Genomic DNA, 19,721 nt, shown 5'->3' with positions numbered 1-19,721 from the left:
TCACATCCATATTACAAGGAATCACAATCATGCCACTTCATGATGCAAGCAACCATGATAACAAGGGAAGAAAGTTCTGAACATATAAATAAATACATAGGCACACACATAGGAGTAACTGCACTTTTAGCTTTGTGGGAAACTTCATGCTCAAGAGAGACAAATGGAAGATATTATTTGCTACAAAGGCAAACCCACACTTTCTTAGTTAAACTTAAAAATAATTTTATCAGCATAGGAAGCAAAGCCACTAAGAATATCAAGTAATATGATTAGAGAGCAATCATCCAAATTATAGGAAAGATGAACAGCTAGAAAGAACCAGACCTTGCATTTCATCCTTTGCAGCCTGTCCATCAGCTCTATTCATGAAAGCCACAAAGCCACAATTTCTTTGCCGCCTTCGCTCCTCTTCAGTCCTAGGCCACATTATCTTCACACTAGCAATAGGCCCAAATCTTCCAAAAGTCCGTAGAAGGAAATTTTCATCCACCTAGAATTATTAAGAGAATAAAAAAGATGAACTTGATGTGTTATTATTTTCGAAGCAACAGATTATTAGAAAGTAAAGATACCACAGATTTAAAGATAACAATCTTACCTGAGGTGAGAGATTTCCAACATAGAGATTAGTAGTTTGTGGATCGCCATCATCAAATGATCCAGGAAGCTTTCCACTTGGATCAAAGTCATCAGGCAGTTCATCAAAGCGACTAGATGGCTGAAAACAGTAACTTAATAAGCTTCATGTATGTTTAATCAAACTGAAGATGAAAAATTGATGCAAAGAATTCAGTACGTGTAAGTACAGATTACGTGGCGCAAAGGAATTCAAAATGATGATTTCTGTGCTTAGGGATGGCAACGAGGCAGGGTGGAGTCAGATCAGGGGTGCCCCATACCGACCCCATTTCCTCTTCAGGAATCAGGGTGAGAAAAACCAGCACGGGGCAAGAGTGGGGCCAGTTGCCAGTATAATTCAACCCTTAATGATGTGGGTTCCATAATAATGAGGTAGAGATGAAACTAGAAAGAGGAGGGACAGTCTAAGAGAGAGAGAAAGCAAGTGTTTGGGGGACAGTAATATAATAAGTACAAAAAATTAAATTATAGCTATGATATGTATAAAAAAGATTAAATGATATATACATATATATATATATATTTTTAAATATATATTAAATAAAAACATAAAAATACACATTTGAGGGGGGGGGGGGGTGTGGGGGCCCGGGCAGACAGGGCAAGGCAAGCAAAACCCGGCCTTGCCTTGTCACCTATTCAAGCCTCAAGGCAGGGAGAACCTGCACGGGATAGGGCGGGTCAAACGGAATGGGGAATTTTTTCCATCCTCTTGTGCTAAGAAAACAATACACAAATGATATTCAAGAGTGTGATGTGTGCATGTATTTTATTTTATTTTTTTTGATAATTCAATAATTGAGAAAGGGGACTTGAATCCTAGACGCCTGCATTAGAGACACCAAGAGCTGCCTGTTGAGCTACAAGGCTCTTGGCAGTGTGCATTAATTAACATATTTTCCAAACTCTACCCTGACATTCTGACAATTTAGCTCAACTACTTTAGAAACACAATAAGAAAAAAAATACATATGGACAATTAAAACAGTGATGAAATTATACATAAATAGGCAGAAATCTTGCGATTGCCTTTTTCAAAAGACTGAAAGAAGCTAGCAGGGAAAAACACCTACAGCAGAATTTTCATTCTGGCGCCCATCACGCCAATGTTCACGGTCTTGATTTCGCCTCTCCCTCATCTCTTGCTCATGCTTCAGCTCCTCCATAAAATGATCTATGTTACGAGACTTCCCTTTTTCTTTTTCCTTTGGCTTCTCCTCCTCCTTCTACAGATTGAAATACAAAAGATTTAGACTTAAAGATTCCAGTGATGACTTATAAATGCTAAAAATAATAATAATAATAACTCCCATCATTAATTTACTAACTTTCTTTTCAGATTCTTTCCCTTAGCTGCCATAGGAGGTGGTAAGAAAGATGGAACATACCTGCAAAAAGACAAATCAAGAACAAAGTTTCACATTGCCAACAGACTTTTTTGATAGGTACATTGCCAAAACATTTTTGCAGACAATAATTTAAAAAGATAAAAGAGAAGACATAAAATGTCAGATTGACCACTAAGCTATAGTTCAATCCTCAAAGACATGAAAAACTTCTAGCATTTCTACAAGGTAAACAACTAAACCACTGTTTTATTTTATTTTATATAATTGGTAAGGATTTAACCCAATTTTTCCTCTGTCGTGCCTCATGTCCTAAGCCTTTGACACAACCAGTCATAAGCCCAGAGAAGGAAATTTGCATTAGGCTGAAGGCCAATATCTTAGACACAATTTTTTTTTTTTTAATAATATCATTAGACACAAATTATGAAAATGGATACTTTAGAGAAATGAGTTAGGGTTTGTAGCCAACAACAATCAGTTGATACAAGGACTCAGTTGGAATTTAGTCTCAGTTGAGTTAATTCAAAATTTTCACCCAAGACCTTTCCCAACCCTGCCCAACCACTTCAGCAACAGCATAAGTGGCAGGAGGTCTGTTGAATACCATAAAAAATAAATAAATAATTATAAAAAAAAATTAAAAAAAAAAAAAAAAAAAAAAAAACTCTATTCTAATAGATTTGGTGAAGAACCAAGTTGAGTGGTCAACTGACAGATCAGCTAGTGTGACACACGCAAACCACATAGGAACATGATATGAGAACTTCACACACTAATCACAATCACCAAAAATAATATTCTTGAACCAAAGTCATATTTTTCTATGAAGAACCTCAAATTTATAGAACATACCACAAAATACAATCTCTAAACTCCCATCATGAACAGCATCCAAAAAAATGTGAAACAATCTCTAGATATACAGTTGCAGCATTTTATAATAAACATGTGTAACTTTTAGCAATATTACACCACCTAATAAATTTTTATTAGATATATATTTTAAAAATCTCACCATTAGATTACATGTTCTCTATGTTCTAAACACATGCCAAATTTTGTGTCAAATCGGATGCTATTTACCATTCAATTTGGAAACTCATCTTTTATGCATAATTTTAAAGTACAAAAACTTGTAATTTAAACATTTTATAGATCAAATAAATTTTTTTTTTTTTTGGATAGGTAATAAAAACTTAATTGATAAGAAAAGTACAATGAGTTTACGATAGTAAACTCACTGCAAAAAAGCGGATACAAACAGAACAAAGGGAAAGGCTAATAGAATTAATGAAGTCAAGCAAAGAAGTACAATGCGTAAAACCCCAAATACGAGACCACTCAAAAAAGTCTTAGTAAAGACTTCAAAATGTCCACAGTTCTTTCAGTGTCCCCAAACATTCGGGCATTGTGTTCCTTCCAAGTTAACCACATAAGACATGCCGGCATCATATTCCAAACATTAGAAGAATGAATGACCAACCAATTCCACCATGTAGAAAGTAGTGAGACTATCGTCTTCGGCATCACCCACTAAACCCCAAACAAGTAGAAGACTTCACTCCACAAGGTATGGACAAACTTGACAAACCTGCAATGTAGTAATAAATGATCCACGGTTTCCTCCTCACACTGACATAGGCAACACCAATTAACAAGAGGCAAGTTCTTCTTAACAAGGTTATCTATTGTGAGAATCCCACCTCTAGCAGCTATCCATAAGAAAAAAGACACCCTTCTAGGGACCTTAACACTCCAAATGCATTGCCAAGGGAAAAAAAACTGACAGAGCTTTCAATAATGATTTCTAAAAAGAACGCACATCTAAGACACCACTATGATTCAATTGCCAAACCATGGTATTATCACCCCCTAGGTATTTTGGATGAGATATGCGCAAAGAAAGCATAAAACCTTGCTGTCTCCCAATCCTAAAACTCACGGCGGAAGAGTAAGTTCCAGCTTCTATCACCCCCATTAGGTGCAATGTCAACCATATAAAAAATCCTAGCTTCTTTATGCATGGTGCAAGCAAACAATTTTGGATATAATTCTTTCAAAGGAGTAGGACTACTCCAAGGATCATGCCAGGACCGAATATGAAAACCCTCTCCTGCCACATACAACACATGACCAAAGAAACTCTCCGCCCCCTTCCTAATGTTCTTCCACATCCCACAGCCATGTGTTCCTATAACAGCTCTAGTGCACCAGCCACCACTACCTTCCCCATATCTGGAGGCTATGACTTGACGCCAAGTGTGTGGCCTCCTTCCCAAAGCGCCAAAGCCACTTCCCTAATAAAGCTTGGTTATACAACCCAATCCTCCGGATCCCCAAACCACCTACCTCCACCGGCCACGCAACCTTTTTCCAAGCAACAAGTGAATACTTAAATACATTAGTAGATCTCCCCCATAGGAAATTCCTCTGGATCCTCTCTAATCTGTCCGCCACATGTTGTGGAATAGTAAAAAAAGATAAATAATAAGTGAGAAGGCTTGATAAAGTACTCTTCAATAAAGTAAGCCTACCCCCTTTTGATAGATATAGCCGCTTCCAACTTGAGAGCTTTTCTCCATTCTTTCTATAATAGGGTTCCAAATCGAAGAATCCTTATAATGAGCCCCCAGAGGCATACCCACGTAAGTCATGGGCAAACAGCCAACCTTAAAACATAAAATGTGGGCCAAAGCATCCAAAAACCCAACCTCACCAACTGGCACAATCTCACACTTACCAACATTTACTTTCAAGCCTATGATAGCTTCAAAGAAGATCAAATATACTCTAATGTGCGCGCATGTGTGTAGTTATATACATACTATTTTCAAATGGAAACATGCTCAAAACAGCAATTTTTTGTGGCTCACATTGAAAATTCTCAACAACACTCCAGACCTTGAAAATATAAATCATCAGCCTGATCCACCACCCTCCTTAGATTTATAATGAGAACATAATATATAACTTAGCTCCAAGAATCAGTATTGTCACTTCCTGTCAAAAGCCTATAAAGCTACAGATGGTGCCTAAATAAACTTGCATGGAATTCTCAAATCATAATAGCCTCTATAAACATCCTACTCCCATATTAGGAGAAGAGAACCTATGATAGCCTATGGAAACCTCCAATCTTAGGTAAAGCTTTGAGTCCATAAAGAAGATTCCTCAATTTACACTAGGAAGCCAAAGATCATAAGATTTATTTATAACAAACTATTTCAAGGGGAAAAATCATTTTTGGGATTAAGAAAGAGATCATGTGATGGCACACTGTTGTTTTACAATTGAAATTCTCAAACCATGATAGCCTTTATAAACATCCAACTCCTGTATTAGGACAAAAGTATGAAAGCCTATGGAAACCTCCAACCTTAGGTAAAGCTCTGAGGCCATAAACAAGATTCCTCAATTTACACTAGGAGTCCAAAGATCATAAGTTTATTTTATAACAAATATTTCAAGGGGGGAAATAATTTTTGAGATTAAGAAAGAACATGTGATAGCAAACTGTCGTTTTACAATTCAAAACCATATCTAAGTAAAATTTCTCTTCAACCGATTGCCATGGTGAATACAATTCATATCAATCTATGAAATATGCACAATTAAATCAATGAATTAAAAAAAAATTAACTGAGAACATTCGCAATTACATTAAACAGTTATGTAAAATAGAGAATTCAGAAGATTAGAAAATAAAAATAATATAAAAAGGAGAGATATCAACATAGAAATCACCCATTGAACACAAACACTTACGAAAGATATAAAAGTAATCAATAAAATACAAAGAAATATATTTACAGTTAGTTTGATTTTTTTTTTTTTTTGATAGGTAGTTAGTTTGATTATTCATAAACAACCTCTAGGAGGAGGAGGAAGCAGGTAAAATCCCATGAAGTTTTACACCCTTCATAGCAATATTGAAATGCTGAATGAAATGTAAAGGCAAAAATGTAATACTTCTAAAGAATTACAAGAACCAAAGTTGGAGTTGCTCTTCATATAGATCACAAGTAAAAATTCATAATAGGTGTACAGTGAATGGCAGAGCCAGATATTTTCATTTTGGAACTCTATGGTGATACCTTGTAAGATGATATTATCATACTATTTTGCAATTATGTTAATTCATCAATACAAAAATCATTTTCTTCCAATGTTTAATTCTACATTTTATCAATGAAGAAAATTCGTATATCTATAATTTTTTATTGGTAAGTTGCACACACCTAATCAGTTTTGAACCCAGGCCTCACCCTCCACCCATTGGAAGGCTGTTCATATTCTTCCATCATCTAATACCAATATGCTAGTGCTGCCAGTGAATGACCTCAAAGTAGAATACAACATAGTTGATGCTTTGAAGTGAAAATTTTCCCCGCTCAATTAACAACTAGGCGTCCAGGGAAAAAAACACTTGTTGTATGTGAGTAATGAGGTTCAAAATTCAAACAAATCTTTGACCCAAAAAAATAATAATAATCAGAAATCCAAGAATCTCGCAATGAGGTAGATAATGGGTTTTATAATCCACAAGTCTAAGTTATATGCTGCCTCAATCATATAATACATACATAAATACATGAACGTGTGAAAGAATATGAGTGAAGAAAAATGAGACCTAGAATTTCAGTTCATTTTCTCAAATATATTTATCAGATTTTCCCTTTTTCTAAAAACAAAACAAAAACAAGACAAAAAAAAAAGGACATCTTAATAGACTCTACCAAAATACTCCCCCCGTCTTCTTACTTATACAAGCCTAAGACAAAAGAAGGCTGACGGAATCATGGCCAAACAATTATCTTACTTATGATGCCTGATCAAAATAGCATTGCAACATGGTTAATCAAAAGTATTTCTTTACCTACTTCCCTTCTTTGGAACAGATACACCATCTTTGGACTTTTCACCTGCCATCCGCGAATGAATAAAAAGGCCCATACTTTTATTAATGTGTTCCCATAATAATAGAAAAACTATTCATGTATCCATAGTTTTAAAACAAAACAATAATAAACATACTGAAACGATCGTAGTAGTAATGAAAGAAAATGTAGGCTTTTTTTCCAATGAAACTAACCTTCAGAATCAATCTTCACTTTATCATTGGGATTGATAGTTCCTCCTCGAACAAAAGACTTCGAACCAGGTGTTGTATCACCTTGAAATGACTCCACAAACTCTTGGTACAAACGCGCAGTTTCATCCTCAGCTCTCTGCAAAAAACAAAAAAAAAAAAAACAAAACCCCATTACAATAAATCAATAAACAAACAAACCTCTCTTTTTTTTTATAATCAAAATCCAACTTAACAGTGTTAATCAAAAGCCATACCTTTTTCTTTGCTTCTTCCTCCTCTCTATGCTTTTGGAAAGGCGTCTTTTTCCGCGTGATAGAGAAAGAACTCATCTTTACATCACCTTCTAAAAAACCAAACGCACCCAACAAAAAAAAAAAAATTCACAAATCCATAAACTATAATGCATCAAAATTCAAATTGAAAATCCCAATCGGATACTAGGGTTTAAAAATCCAATTTTCAACCAAAATCATCAAACAAGCATACAAGTTTCTAAATCAAAAAACCTAACTAACAAAATTATTCAAAACAGTGAGCTAGAAATCAATTAATAGAACTAGGGTTTGGACTCTGAAGCATTTGAAAGAAAACCCAGACCCAAAAAAAAATATATATATATATATATATATATATATCTATATATAATAGAGAAGAGGAGTAGAAGAGTGTAGTGGTATGAATAATGATAAGGAACAAAGAGGAAGGTAACGAAAAAGTAAGAGGACGAACCGAGTTTGCGGCGAGTTGAGCGATTCGAATCAGTGTCCGTTTTTGCAGGGTTTGTGTTTGCTTGGGTGAGAGGTAGAGAGAGAGAGAGTGAGTCCAGACGAGTCGGGTCGGAATAAAAAAGAAAGAGGGTGGTACTGAAATATGAGAGAGAGAGAGACAGACAACAACCGAATTAAAATTAATTTCAGCGAGTTTCTTTTCCTAATCCTTCTTGGACGCCTTAATCCTTTTTTCTTTTTCTTTTTTTTTTTTGAGAAGGACGCCTTAGTCCTTACGTTCTAAAGGAATGTGATTTTGTAATTTGATTCTGGTTTTACACCTCTTGGTATGTTTATTAGAAAGGGTTAGGGTTTATTTTCTTAATTTTAATCATACTTAGAAAATACAATATTGGTTACCATGTCTATGTTAAAGCAAAAAAATAACTAGCCTAATTTGGTTGTTTTAAAATCCCATATAAACTTTATATCCTCTTTCTAAAAAAAAAAAAAAAAAATTTATGTATTTTTGAGATATTTAATCAATTTGGAGAATGATATTTTAACACAAAAGCATGTCATAATTTTACTAAGGGTCCGTTTGTTTTGGTTTCAAACCATTTCAGGAAATCATTTTCAATAAAACTATGTGTTTGGTTGTGCATGAAAAATTGCATTTTTTGAAAAACTATTTCCTTTGACTGTAAAAAGATGGCTTTGACTCGGAAATGATTTTACATTTCTATTTTCACTTTAAATTATTTCCGAACCGAGCCTCATACGTGCACAGAGGGAGAGAGAGAGAGAGAGAGAGAGAGATGGTGAACGAACCACAGACCAAGCTTCAGTCCGACGAAGAAAGAGTGAGATCGAGCTCGCGCCATCGAGCTTAGACCGCCGCCCTAAGCCCAGACGCGCCGTCCAGCTCACGCTGGCGAGATCAAGCATCGAGATTGCTACCGCCTCTAGATCGAACCACCACCCACCAATCTACAACCCACCACCAACCCCCATCATCGTTATCGCCTCTAAATTGAACCACCGATCTCGTCACCAAAAGGCCCAAGCTCGAACCACCGTTACTGATTTGGCCACCACCGTCCTCCAGGCCAAATTGAATCTCTCTCTTTCCTGATCTATCTCTCTTTGATCTCTAATTTTTTTTGTTGTTGTTATTGTGGTGGTGCGGGTGGTGGTGTTTTGGTGGTTTTTGTGTTGTGTGGTGCCGGTGTGTGGGTGGTGGTGGATTCTCTATAGGTGATGGTGTGTGGGTGCCGGTGGATTTTCGTAAAACACCGTAGAAATGTTTGAACGAACCAAACATCGGAATTGATTTTCCGTAAAACGAATTCCAAGGTAGCCAAATAGCCTGAATACATTTTCCTTTCCCGAAAATAGCATTTCCGAAAAATATTTATTTTCCAATAAATATTTATTTTTTGAAAAATATTTTACATGAACCAAACACAACCTAAAATTTATGATAGCTTTTAAACTATGTTTAATTATGATGATTTTTTGGGATGGAAAAGGGAGAAGGAAAATAGGTGGGGCTCAACTATTTTTTCCTTGGGTCCACCATATTTTAGCCCCCCAAATCAAGGTGGAAAATGGGGGAGAAGAGAGGGAGCTGGTGGAAATTGACTGTCTACCCCCAGATCTTCCCCTATATCTATGTAACGTTGAAAACTTTTTTTTCACCTTTTCCTTTTTAAGTTACATGCCTGCCTTTATTTTTTATTTCTACACCCTCAATTTTGGTTTTTTCACCTAATAAAATCTTTTTAAAAAAATGATCTACTAAGAGTATGAGAGTAAATTTATACAATATGCATTTTCTTTCATCTCATATTTCTTCTCAATCAAACAAAATAATTTTTCATCTTCACTTTTTCACCCCCACCTAACCAAACAATATGAGTGAAAATTGAAATATCTTCTATCTCTCCACTTTTTCATCCCCCTCTGCATTTTTTATCTCCCCACCTTTCTACCCCTCAACCAAATGAAGCCTTAACTTTTAAAGGAGGGTAGAATGAGCTATGTTATATACAACATACTCTCTTAAATAATGTGGAACAATTACTATTTAAAAAAAAAAAAAAACAACAACAACAACAACAAACACACACACACACACACACACACACACACACAAGAAATATAACTAATATTATCAAGAGTTTAAGAAGTTAGACTAAAATACTATATCTACAACAAAGCCTTTAATCCCAAAACTTGGAAGTCATTATAGATCCTTAACTAACTAATCATGATTGACCACATATATTCTACCTTTTTTTTTTTTTTTGTTGGGTAAGAATGGGAATTCATTAAAATTAAATAACAAACAAAGGTTTAGGACAACTCATATTAGAATACAATCCACAAAGATCAGCCTTATAAACTGTATTTGTGTCCACAGACGGAGTAACATGTAAAATAAAATCCGAATCTTGACAAGATCCCATTCTAACTGAAGCTATCAGCACATTTGTTTACTTCCCGAAAGCAGTGATTAAAACAAATTTGAGGAAGCCGGGAAGCCAATTGCCTAAAATCATCCACATATATTATTCTTTACTATGATCTAATACATCCCAAAAAAAAAAAATCTTTATCATCTACTTAATTAACCTTATTTTATTTTTTGCCAAAAACTTTGTAACTTAGTGACATTGCCTTATCTCCTTTACAAGAATAATTATGGATTAAATTCTTCTTCATCCGTGGTGATAACTATCAAAATAATAAGAATTATTTTCTTGCGACTATCAAAATAATAAGAATTATTTTCTTACGACCACCGGTGTTATTTTAGGTCTCTCAATGGTTCTTTTATTCCCTTTACTTGAATCCAATCAATCACTGTCTCATTGATGTATTTATCACTCCCCCTATCAACCATGAAATAACATTCTTATTCACATGTTGGGTGATAATATTGGAATGGATTCCCAAATTTGCATATCACAATTTCTCGCTCCTTTAACCTCCTCAACATGGTTGACTCTCCTAACCCGATCCAAAAACCAAAACATCATCAAATCTCCCACGTCATCTCATCATCGCTCTTATAACTTCACGAGAGAGAGAGAGAGAGAGAGAGAGTACATATAAAAATATTTATTACTTTATTGAATAAGGAATAATTATTATGTGAGTAAAGAGCATTGCTCACGAAAGACTGAATAATTATTTTCCTAATTCACTGTGATATTAATCAAAATGACAAATAGTTTTGGATAATATTTTCTTTTTCTTTTCCTTTAATTTTTTGTTAGGTTGACACAGCGGGTTGGGTCATGGGTGTGGGGAATAATGGAAGTGAATTCATGTGAACAGTTGCTGAACAATTTAGGCAGGCAGATCCAGAAACGGGAGAAATTCAACCGAAGTACCAGAACCCTATATACCAAGGTTAAATTTCTAAGACCAGTGAGTACTTCAATTATAGAATAATATTACCAATTAGCAAATAATTGCTAATCATCTTAAACTTGGCACAAAGCCACCTTTGTTCTCAAACATATGTGCACAAAGACAGAGCAACTCCCAAACTCCATATCAGATGCAAAACCCACATACAGCTCAAAAGCTACACATCATACCCATTACCAGTCTACAGGATCCAATTCTACAGACAATCTAGCAGTAACTAGAGACTTAAGCTGCCGCATCATAATACATTCAGTGTGCCAATTTCTTAAGATGATGAAATGTCCGCTGTTTAATCCACTCTCGGTCATATGGCAAATAACCCTGGATTGAGTGATCATAACTGTAAGCCAGAAAAAAAAAAGGGCAAATATATCAGCAATCACATCAAGGCATTGTAAGATAAACATTCACTTCCCTTAGCATAAAAGGGTATATTCATAATCACCACAACAAATTTTTAAAACAACATTCACAATTATATTGTTAATAAATCCTCTAATGGACGATTGACTGGTTAGTTCCTCTGGACACTAAAAATTTTCTCCTTTCAGTTTTTGGGATCATGGATATAAATCTCTTAAATTGTTCAGTTACCAAGTTTCAAGTGTTGTAAGTGCCACATTTAAGAGAGAGAGAGAGAGAGAGGGAGAGAGAGAGACATACACCAAGGCGCTCATGTCTGCAAGGCCATCAATAAAATTGTAGAGATCTGCAATGTCATATGTGATGTTTCGGATTGCTGGATTTAATTCCTTATAAACATGCAGAGAGAGCAGAGAGAGAGGGGGGGGGGGGGGTTGTTGGAGTGGAGGCTACATTTCTTTTGTTGGACAAGGCAACTTTTCCTTCTTGTCACATTTATGGCCAATTTGGTTATGCTGCAGCTTTAAAAAAGATGCAGTTAAGTAATTGCTGTGTAGAAGCAGCAGTAGCTTTTTGGCTGAAAAATTATTTGGTACATGTTTTGCAGAAGCAGCAGTACACAGCTAAAATTCTTTGCTGAGTATTTGGAAATATTGTAGTAAACGTGATGTGAATGTCACAAACAAAAATTGATATCATTGGATGGAATCATGGAAGTTGAAAATACAACGAGGATGATTTGACCATCAAAATAATTCACTAAACTAGAAGCTTGCTACCAGAACATCAGCTTTGAAAAAGCAAAGCCCCAACTCCTTCCCAAAATCTGCTGTAGTGCAGCAGTTGCTTCCAGGGGAGACCTAGCCTGTTTCCACCAAAACACAACAGGAGCTGCTTATGCTGAAGAAAAGCAGCTATCTGTAGGGCTGCCAAAATTTTTACCCCTTGGGTCCTTAGACAGAGAGAGAGATTTTAAAGTAACCCAACAATATCTAAACTGATTCCAGCAAATTTAAAATAAGGTAAAATATCTTTTCCCAGCCATGGGACTCTACATCTAGGCCTTATTAAATCTTATACTCAGATGAGGAAGAGTGCCCCTGAAAAACAAATCAATCACTCCTATACAGTAATAGTAAGCTTTATTAGACTGACATAAAACCACAAATTCAATTGCTTTGTTGAAGAAAAACATGACATAAAACAAATATATGGAGGTAAATATTAATAAAGGAATTTTTTTTGGGGGGAGGGGGGAAGCAAAATAAAACAAGAGGATCATCCGTCAAAGTAAATAAAACCACCACATTAATTGCTTAAACTTTGCCAGAAATATCAAAGTTTTGCTGTTGTAACATAGAGCAAAAGATGTGGATGATAATAATGAAGATGGTGTAGCTCATTACGTACCGTCCATAGCTTGACTAATTGATTCATAATCCATAAATGTTCTAGTAGCTCTGTTCTGGGAAGTTTGCATCAAAATAATAGTGTGTTTATTAGCCTACATATACAGACAGAAGACAATTAGTCATCACCATAGCCAGTAACAAGCATGTATCAATCACAGAAGTAAAGATGAACTATTTCAAACAAAACCTTACATGCTCAAGAGAAGATCATTCACAGATTTTAAGGGAGAAACTGATAGAAATAGCTACATTAGTACATACACACACAAAACTAATAATCCTTCAGTCCCATTTTGTTCGTACAATTTAGAAAACAGATCTTTTTAGGGGAATGTCATTTAGTATTTTATCTATCAAAGTTAATCACACATGAACACAATTGATCTTTTAACTTTCAAGAATTTAAACCTAAATAAATAAAGAGAAGAGGTATATTGAGTAAATTATAGATTATTGATTTTTTTATTGTAATTTGGAGCTAGCAAAAGCCCATTAACACAAACAGACAAAAATAAATAAAAATATCTACACAAGATGAGACTCTTATAACGCGTTTTGGCCAACTCAATGCTTACAATGTCAACCAATATCCACAATCACCGATAGGATTACAAATACACTCAAAACCTCTAACAAACACAAACTAGCCCAAAACAAACTCTCAATACCATATAACAAACAAAAACTCCTGATCCTAAAGCCCCAATTCACCAATGGTGATCTCTCACTCAAACAATACCATATGCTACACTATCTATATAAAACTTCAATAGTTTTCCCATGGTGGACAAATAATACCAAGTTCCCTCCAACTCTAAGAAAACCAAACGAAGTCAAAATAGAAAATTGAGGGAATTTTTAACACTTTTAAAACAAGACAAGCATTTTGGGAGGGTAAAAAATGGAATAATGAACAAAAAAATAAGGCAGAAAGGGATAAGGTCATGAGAAAGTGCTGATACTGGATCCAAAACATAATATGCAAATAAGGGGGGAAAGGGAATTATATTTGCCAAAGGGAGGAAGGTTGACATTCATGAAGAGTACGCTCTCGAGTCTACCAAAATACTATTTTTCCTTATTTAAAATTCAATAGTACATGGCAAATAGGTTGGAGAGGTTGTAGAGGAATTTTTAATAGAGTCATGATTGTCTTTTCTTTTCTTAGCTTGATGTTGAATGCTGTTTTTTTGAACTCTTGGTTTGTATTTTAATTTTTAACAACATTTTATGGGAGTCCTTGCGCTTCTTCGCCATCTATTATTGCCATTAAATTAATTTCAGATATGTTTCAAAGATTTTATTGCTGTTAATTAATTTTAAAACCACCATTATTAATAATAAATAACTTGCAACTAACATATTTCTACATTAGATCATTAAATAGTAACAAACTAACCTAAGATAACATTAGATAAGTATATATTCCAACAGCCATCATTCCAAAGAAGAAGGAAAAAAAAAAAAAAAAATTCAAAACTAGATGTGTGACGCGAGAAAGACCCAGAGAGTGCAAACAAGTGAGAGAGACTTACCGTTGCGGTGCTTCAATAGTTGATGGTGGGATGGTTGTGATGCGACTTGCCAGTCGCCGATTTATAGTTGTAAGTGGCCTTGAGTTAAGCCGTGAGAAAAAGAGAGAGAGTGTGAGAGAGATAGAGTGAACTAGGTTTGTTTGAAGCGGTCCTGACTAATGAAAGAGATCGATGGTAGTGTGCTTGCCAGCCGATCCTTTTTTTTTTAGCTCTACCGTGTCGCAACTGTTTTTTATGGATGGAATCTGACACTCAAGCAGGAGTTTTAGCATAGTACCCATATTCGACATAGGGATTTCACCAAAAATGGCGTGCCACATACAATTTGAGATAGGGTTTGGCAATTGAGTGAGGTTTTAGCAGGATAGGTGGTGTGGGGACCAACCTTTGAAGGAATTGTCCCCGGAATTGTTCTCTTTTCAAGTTGACAAAGATGATTCAATCAACTTGTTCCTAGAGTGTCAAAATCAAAGAAACATGAGCTATTGGAATCTAATGTTTTATAGTCATTTTAGTGATTGGGAATTAGAGTTGGTCGATTCTATCCTCAAACTACTATACGCCAATACACCAAGAAGAGATGGCTTTGATAGAATGAGGTGGCAATTGAATACATTGATCCTCCACCAATCCATGACCATAAGCATTAAGCATATCCATCATCCTCCAATTCTAACACAATTTACCAAATTTACCCAATCAACTCATCAATAGCACTGACCACACCTAAACACACACCAAACGAATATTCAAAAAAACTTCATCGCAACACCCTAAATCACCAAACTCAACCTAGCATGGACACCATCAAGACCCATCAAGCACAGCAAATGAGAACCATATTTCCATTCCATGCCAGCAGCCACACTCACAGCACCTTCAACCCATCGTTGTCATTCCATCTGTGATTCTCAAAATCTATAGTTCTAGTCAACTCCTTAATCAATTTCATGTATCTGGATCTTCTATAGCTCCAACAACGCTGCAGACATGGGTCAACTTAAATGAGAAATAGAGGGAAAATATGAGTGAAACTAAAGAGGGAAAAAGAAAAAGGAGAGGAAATGGGACAGGGAGGGATTCTTTCTTGCTAAAGTGGGTGTCCAAAGCTCTTTCAGCACCTGATTATTTCCCTGGGTGTGTAATCCCCCCACCCCACACACTTGATTATCAAGGATAATTTTGGAACTTTGCTGGAGTTTTTAGAGGCAAAATATTCATTTTATAGTGGATAAAGAAAGTCTGGGCACAACAGTAATCCTAGTGATTAGCCACGGGCAAAATAAGAACGCTTTTATTTTACTAAGGGTAGGTTAATCCATCGAAGATTCCAACAGTTGTTAACTGTATTAAAGTCAAAGCTGATTTTTGGGGTTGACTGTTATTTTAGCTGAAATTTGTGGGGATTGCTGTTTTGTAAAATATCAAGAGAGGTTTGGTATAATTTTCCCAATCTTTACCATGAAGGTAACAAATTTCCCTTGTAGTAAGATTGAAGAATCCTAGAGCTTGATGCATAATAGAAAGGGTTATAAATTATAATAAGTATAGAAGCGCTGAAAAGAAAACTAATTCTGGTTAAGTTAATTTTGGACCAAATAAAGAGGGATAATTCTGCATCCTTGTCCTCAAATATCATTTCCCTTACCCTCGTATGGACAATATGCATAGATCATCATTCCCCACTTGAAGTATGGACAATATGCAGATATTAACCCAATAAATACTAGCATTATTAATATGCATGAAAACCAGATTACAAAAAAGTAACTGGTGATTATACATTATAAATATAAGCTATTCAGTGAACCTTATGGACAACTTTCAAAGTAACCATATCACTAAACCAGATCACTTCAATGGACAAGCATGAATTTTTTTGAAAAGTGTAAAATTGTAAATAAACCAGATCACTAAACTGGCAAGTAGGAATACATCAATGACTTTCTATCCATGAAAACCAATTTAGAATCCCATACCAGAGATCATTCTAGGCCCCAAATCAAGAATAAGTTTTAACATCCAAAGAAAAAAAAAAAAGATTTAGAGTCAAAATCATCGAACATCACATGTTAGAACTTAGAAATTGCCAAATCCAATTACAGCTTGAGCTAAAAACAGCTTATGCATTATCAATCACTGAAAAGTACTTCCAAAAAGTGTATACAAATAAATAAATAAACAACAGTAAACATTTGATGCTTTAACTGTTCTTATTATTTCTGAACAGTGTTCTAACAAAAGGAATACAATATATTTGTAAACTTACTGAAATAAAACTGATAAAAACTAACCCATTAAATTTTTTTTTTTAATAAAAAAAATCAAATTAATTGATACACCAAAAGGAAAAGGTTATATCTATAATCAGAATACGATAATAGTAACCAAAAAAAAAAAAAAAATCCAAAATCATGTAACACGTGAAACAGGAATTAAAACCCTAGCTCTCCGTTTGATTCCCTAGAAAACAGGAGTAAAGAGTGGGAGGGTGGGGGCGAGAAAATTAAGCCTAATGTTGTATGCTAGTTTCATTCCCAAACAATTTGAAAACACAGAACAATACTACGCATAATCGAATCCTTCAAAATCCCTATGTTTTCCTACATTTTCTCAGCAACCAAGCAAAGCCTTCACACACTGTATAAATACCAGAGCCTTAAATTTTAACACCAAAATTAAAAATAAAAATAAAAAATAAATAAATGAAAAAGAGAAAAGGAAAAGAAATATCATTACCATGTGTGTGTATGGAATGGAACTGAACTATGATTCTGGGAGAAAGAAGCTATTGCAGCGACGCGAGAAAAGAATATTATAGTAATAAAAAGGTACAATTACTTAGCACAGGAACCAAAAGGCAAAGAAGAAAGAGATGGAGGGGGACGACTTCATGTTGACTCCCATATTGGGCCACTACCATATGGGTCAAGTTCAAAGACACTGTATAGCCCAACATAATAAGTAATGGGTTGGAGGAGTGAAAAATAAAAAGAATAAAGAATAGTTAGAGTTCTAAAATTACAAATTATTCATTTTTTTTTTACTACTACTATAACGTGACAATGTGTGAGTAGTTAATCATCATTTGTATATAGGTTTACTATTTTTTCTTCACCAATTACACTTTTCTATGTCACAATTGTGACAAAAAATTATGAAAAATTATGTGGATTAGATTTAAAAAAAAAAAAAAAAAAGATTTAACAACCTTTTACACATTTGTTGAATTGGCAAACATTCACTAGTTCTTATCTAGTTTACCATTCGTACAATTTTCTTTTATTTAAAAATAACAATATCTCACATTAACAAGTGTCAATTTTTTTTTGTGTGTGTGTGGTGTTTTTAGACTTTCTTGAGTTGGAGACCCAAAAAATTTTACAACTTTTTTATATACTTGATTTATTGTGACTCGTTCGTGATAAAAATTATCATGGAGGAGCATATACCATTAATTCAAATCCAATATGTATATACAGTAGTTATATACACACTTCACGATAACAAATTATGAAAAATTATACATTCCTAGCATTGGTTTTTTCATCATGACATAAATATTCCATTTTTCTTTGGGCTTAGGACAATTGGGGGTGGAGGCAAATCTAGGATTTCAAGTTACGGGCCCAAGTGTTACCAAAAAAAGAAAAAGAAAATCTAAGTAGGTATCTATATGGTACTAACAAAATATCAATTAAGATAAATACACAAAATTATTATTTCTTAATACATTAAGATGTAATCATCTACCAATAAAGACAAAATAATATTGTTTTTTAAGAGCATCAGCTGTTGCAAAAAAAAAATTAATTTCACAAACCAAAACTTATTTTTCCTACTTTAATATAACATTTGAAATGTCTCATACAATAGTGTTTTTTGTATTTGATGTTCTAAATACTAAATATTTATCATTTAGAATATCTAATGCTAGTACTCTAATATTTGGCTAACTAGTTTTTTTTTTTTTTTAAGTTTTGTTTTTGTTAAGTTTTTGAGTTTGATAGTTGCTAGTTGGGCTAGGCCAATTAAAAGGGGGGAAGTCTAAGTTTTTAGAAAAGAGAAGTGCAGCTCTAAAAAAATATCAATAAATTTTTTTCTTTGGGCCTCGGGGGGAATTTTAAAACTATATTTAAACATAAATTTTTTTATGGGAAGAATAGATAATGTTAGATTGTTTAGAACATGTGTATGTTAGTGTGGGGGGAAAAAGCCCAAAGCTACCTAACGGGCCCGGAACCGCCTGTTAAGGACTATTGCATTTCTAAGGATTAATAGGTGGTTGGGGCGGCCCATCTAAAGCAGGAGGCCCAGAAGCAGAAGGGGAGTGTCGTCCGAAGAGGTCACCATTTGTCCGAGGATGTCTTGCTCCTCGGCTATGATGAGCCTGGATCAAACGAACGTGTGGAGGGTCCGACTAATCTTCCCCAACGGTTCCAACGGCCATGATAGATCCTGGGTGGATCCAGAAATGATCAGAACTAAGAAATATCTGAAGGAAAAGCTGGTACCACCGCATTTAATGTGTTGCAACAGCTTTTCTGACCGCATTTATGTGGAGAAGACCCCTGAACAATGCGACCTTAGCTACCGCCACTCACAAAGAACTAAAGCAGACACACGACGTGACGTATACTCGAGTGGATGCTTGGATGAAGAACAAGTGGACGATGGAGATGATAGGAAGGGATGCTATATAAAGAAGAAGGGTCCCTGATAATATGGATGGGAAAAAAGAAAGAGAAAGAGAGAGAAAGACTTTATTGTAGCTCTGAATATTGTAATCACGGTTTATTCAATAAAATGCCTCTTCGGACATTCATTCATAGAGTGATCCAAACTTCAGTTCAGGTTATCATCATTGCACGTAGCCTAGCCAACTGTTCTGTGCTTCATATCCAGTCCAGCTCTTTCGATCCACTCTCTACAAATTTATTGTTCTGAGTTCGTTGGGCCTTTAACCCATATCCTTTGGGCTTGGGCAACAAAAACCGACCTTACAGTTAGTTTATTATTATTATTATTATTATTATTATTATTATTATATTTTTTTAAGAAACAAACACACTCACAAGGGAGAGGAGAAAATGTTCTAATAAAAAGGCACACCACAAACTTCACTCAAAAGTTATAATAACTTTTAAGGGAGGGTGGAACAAATTGCACTATATACAATA

General features: G+C 34.9%; 2 protein-coding genes and 1 long non-coding RNA gene across 6 annotated transcripts; all 3 read right to left on the bottom strand.

Moving 5' to 3' along the window:
- Nucleotides 1–277: 277 nt before the first annotated feature.
- LOC112031059 (protein RRC1) lies at nt 278–8,057 on the bottom strand. Of its 4 annotated transcripts, XM_065765814.1 has the most exons (8): nt 7,813–8,057; nt 7,338–7,426; nt 7,084–7,219; nt 6,868–6,913; nt 1,971–2,030; nt 1,716–1,868; nt 602–721; nt 278–493 (listed from the first exon to the last, which is right to left on the bottom strand). In XM_065765814.1, exons 6-8 carry the CDS (start codon nt 1,806–1,808, stop codon nt 293–295), a joined length of 414 nt encoding a protein of 137 aa, XP_065621886.1. In that variant the 5' UTR covers nt 1,809–1,868; nt 1,971–2,030; nt 6,868–6,913; nt 7,084–7,219; nt 7,338–7,426; nt 7,813–8,057; the 3' UTR covers nt 278–292. The 4 variants fall into 4 exon arrangements, with proteins under 4 accessions (XP_065621886.1, XP_065621887.1, XP_065621888.1 ...); XM_065765815.1 differs by lacking the exon at nt 6,868–6,913; XM_065765817.1 differs by lacking the exons at nt 278–493; nt 602–721 and having other exon boundaries at nt 1,794–1,868; nt 7,813–8,055.
- A 3,176-nt stretch (nt 8,058–11,233) lies between these two features.
- Nucleotides 11,234–11,995, bottom strand: LOC112031067 (enhancer of rudimentary homolog; the record flags this gene model as incomplete). The annotated part of the gene is made up of 2 exons (XM_024063746.2): nt 11,234–11,571; nt 11,895–11,995. Coding segments are annotated over 2 exons (192 nt in total), but the record flags the coding sequence as incomplete, so codon positions are not given.
- Nucleotides 11,996–12,264: 269 nt separating this feature from the next.
- LOC136064272 (uncharacterized) lies at nt 12,265–17,465 on the bottom strand. Its single transcript, XR_010625922.1, has 2 exons — nt 17,281–17,465; nt 12,265–13,098 (listed from the first exon to the last, which is right to left on the bottom strand). It is a non-coding gene; the product is annotated as an uncharacterized LOC136064272 (long non-coding RNA).
- Between the last annotated feature and the right edge of the window lie 2,256 nt (nt 17,466–19,721).

The sequence above is a fragment of the Quercus suber genome, unplaced genomic scaffold (genome assembly GCF_002906115.3).
Source record: "Quercus suber isolate HL8 unplaced genomic scaffold, Cork oak 2.0 scaffold_655, whole genome shotgun sequence".
Taxonomy (NCBI): domain Eukaryota; kingdom Viridiplantae; phylum Streptophyta; class Magnoliopsida; order Fagales; family Fagaceae; genus Quercus; species Quercus suber.
Note: the sequence above shows the minus strand (reverse complement) of the source record. Positions and strands in the feature narration are given on the sequence as shown.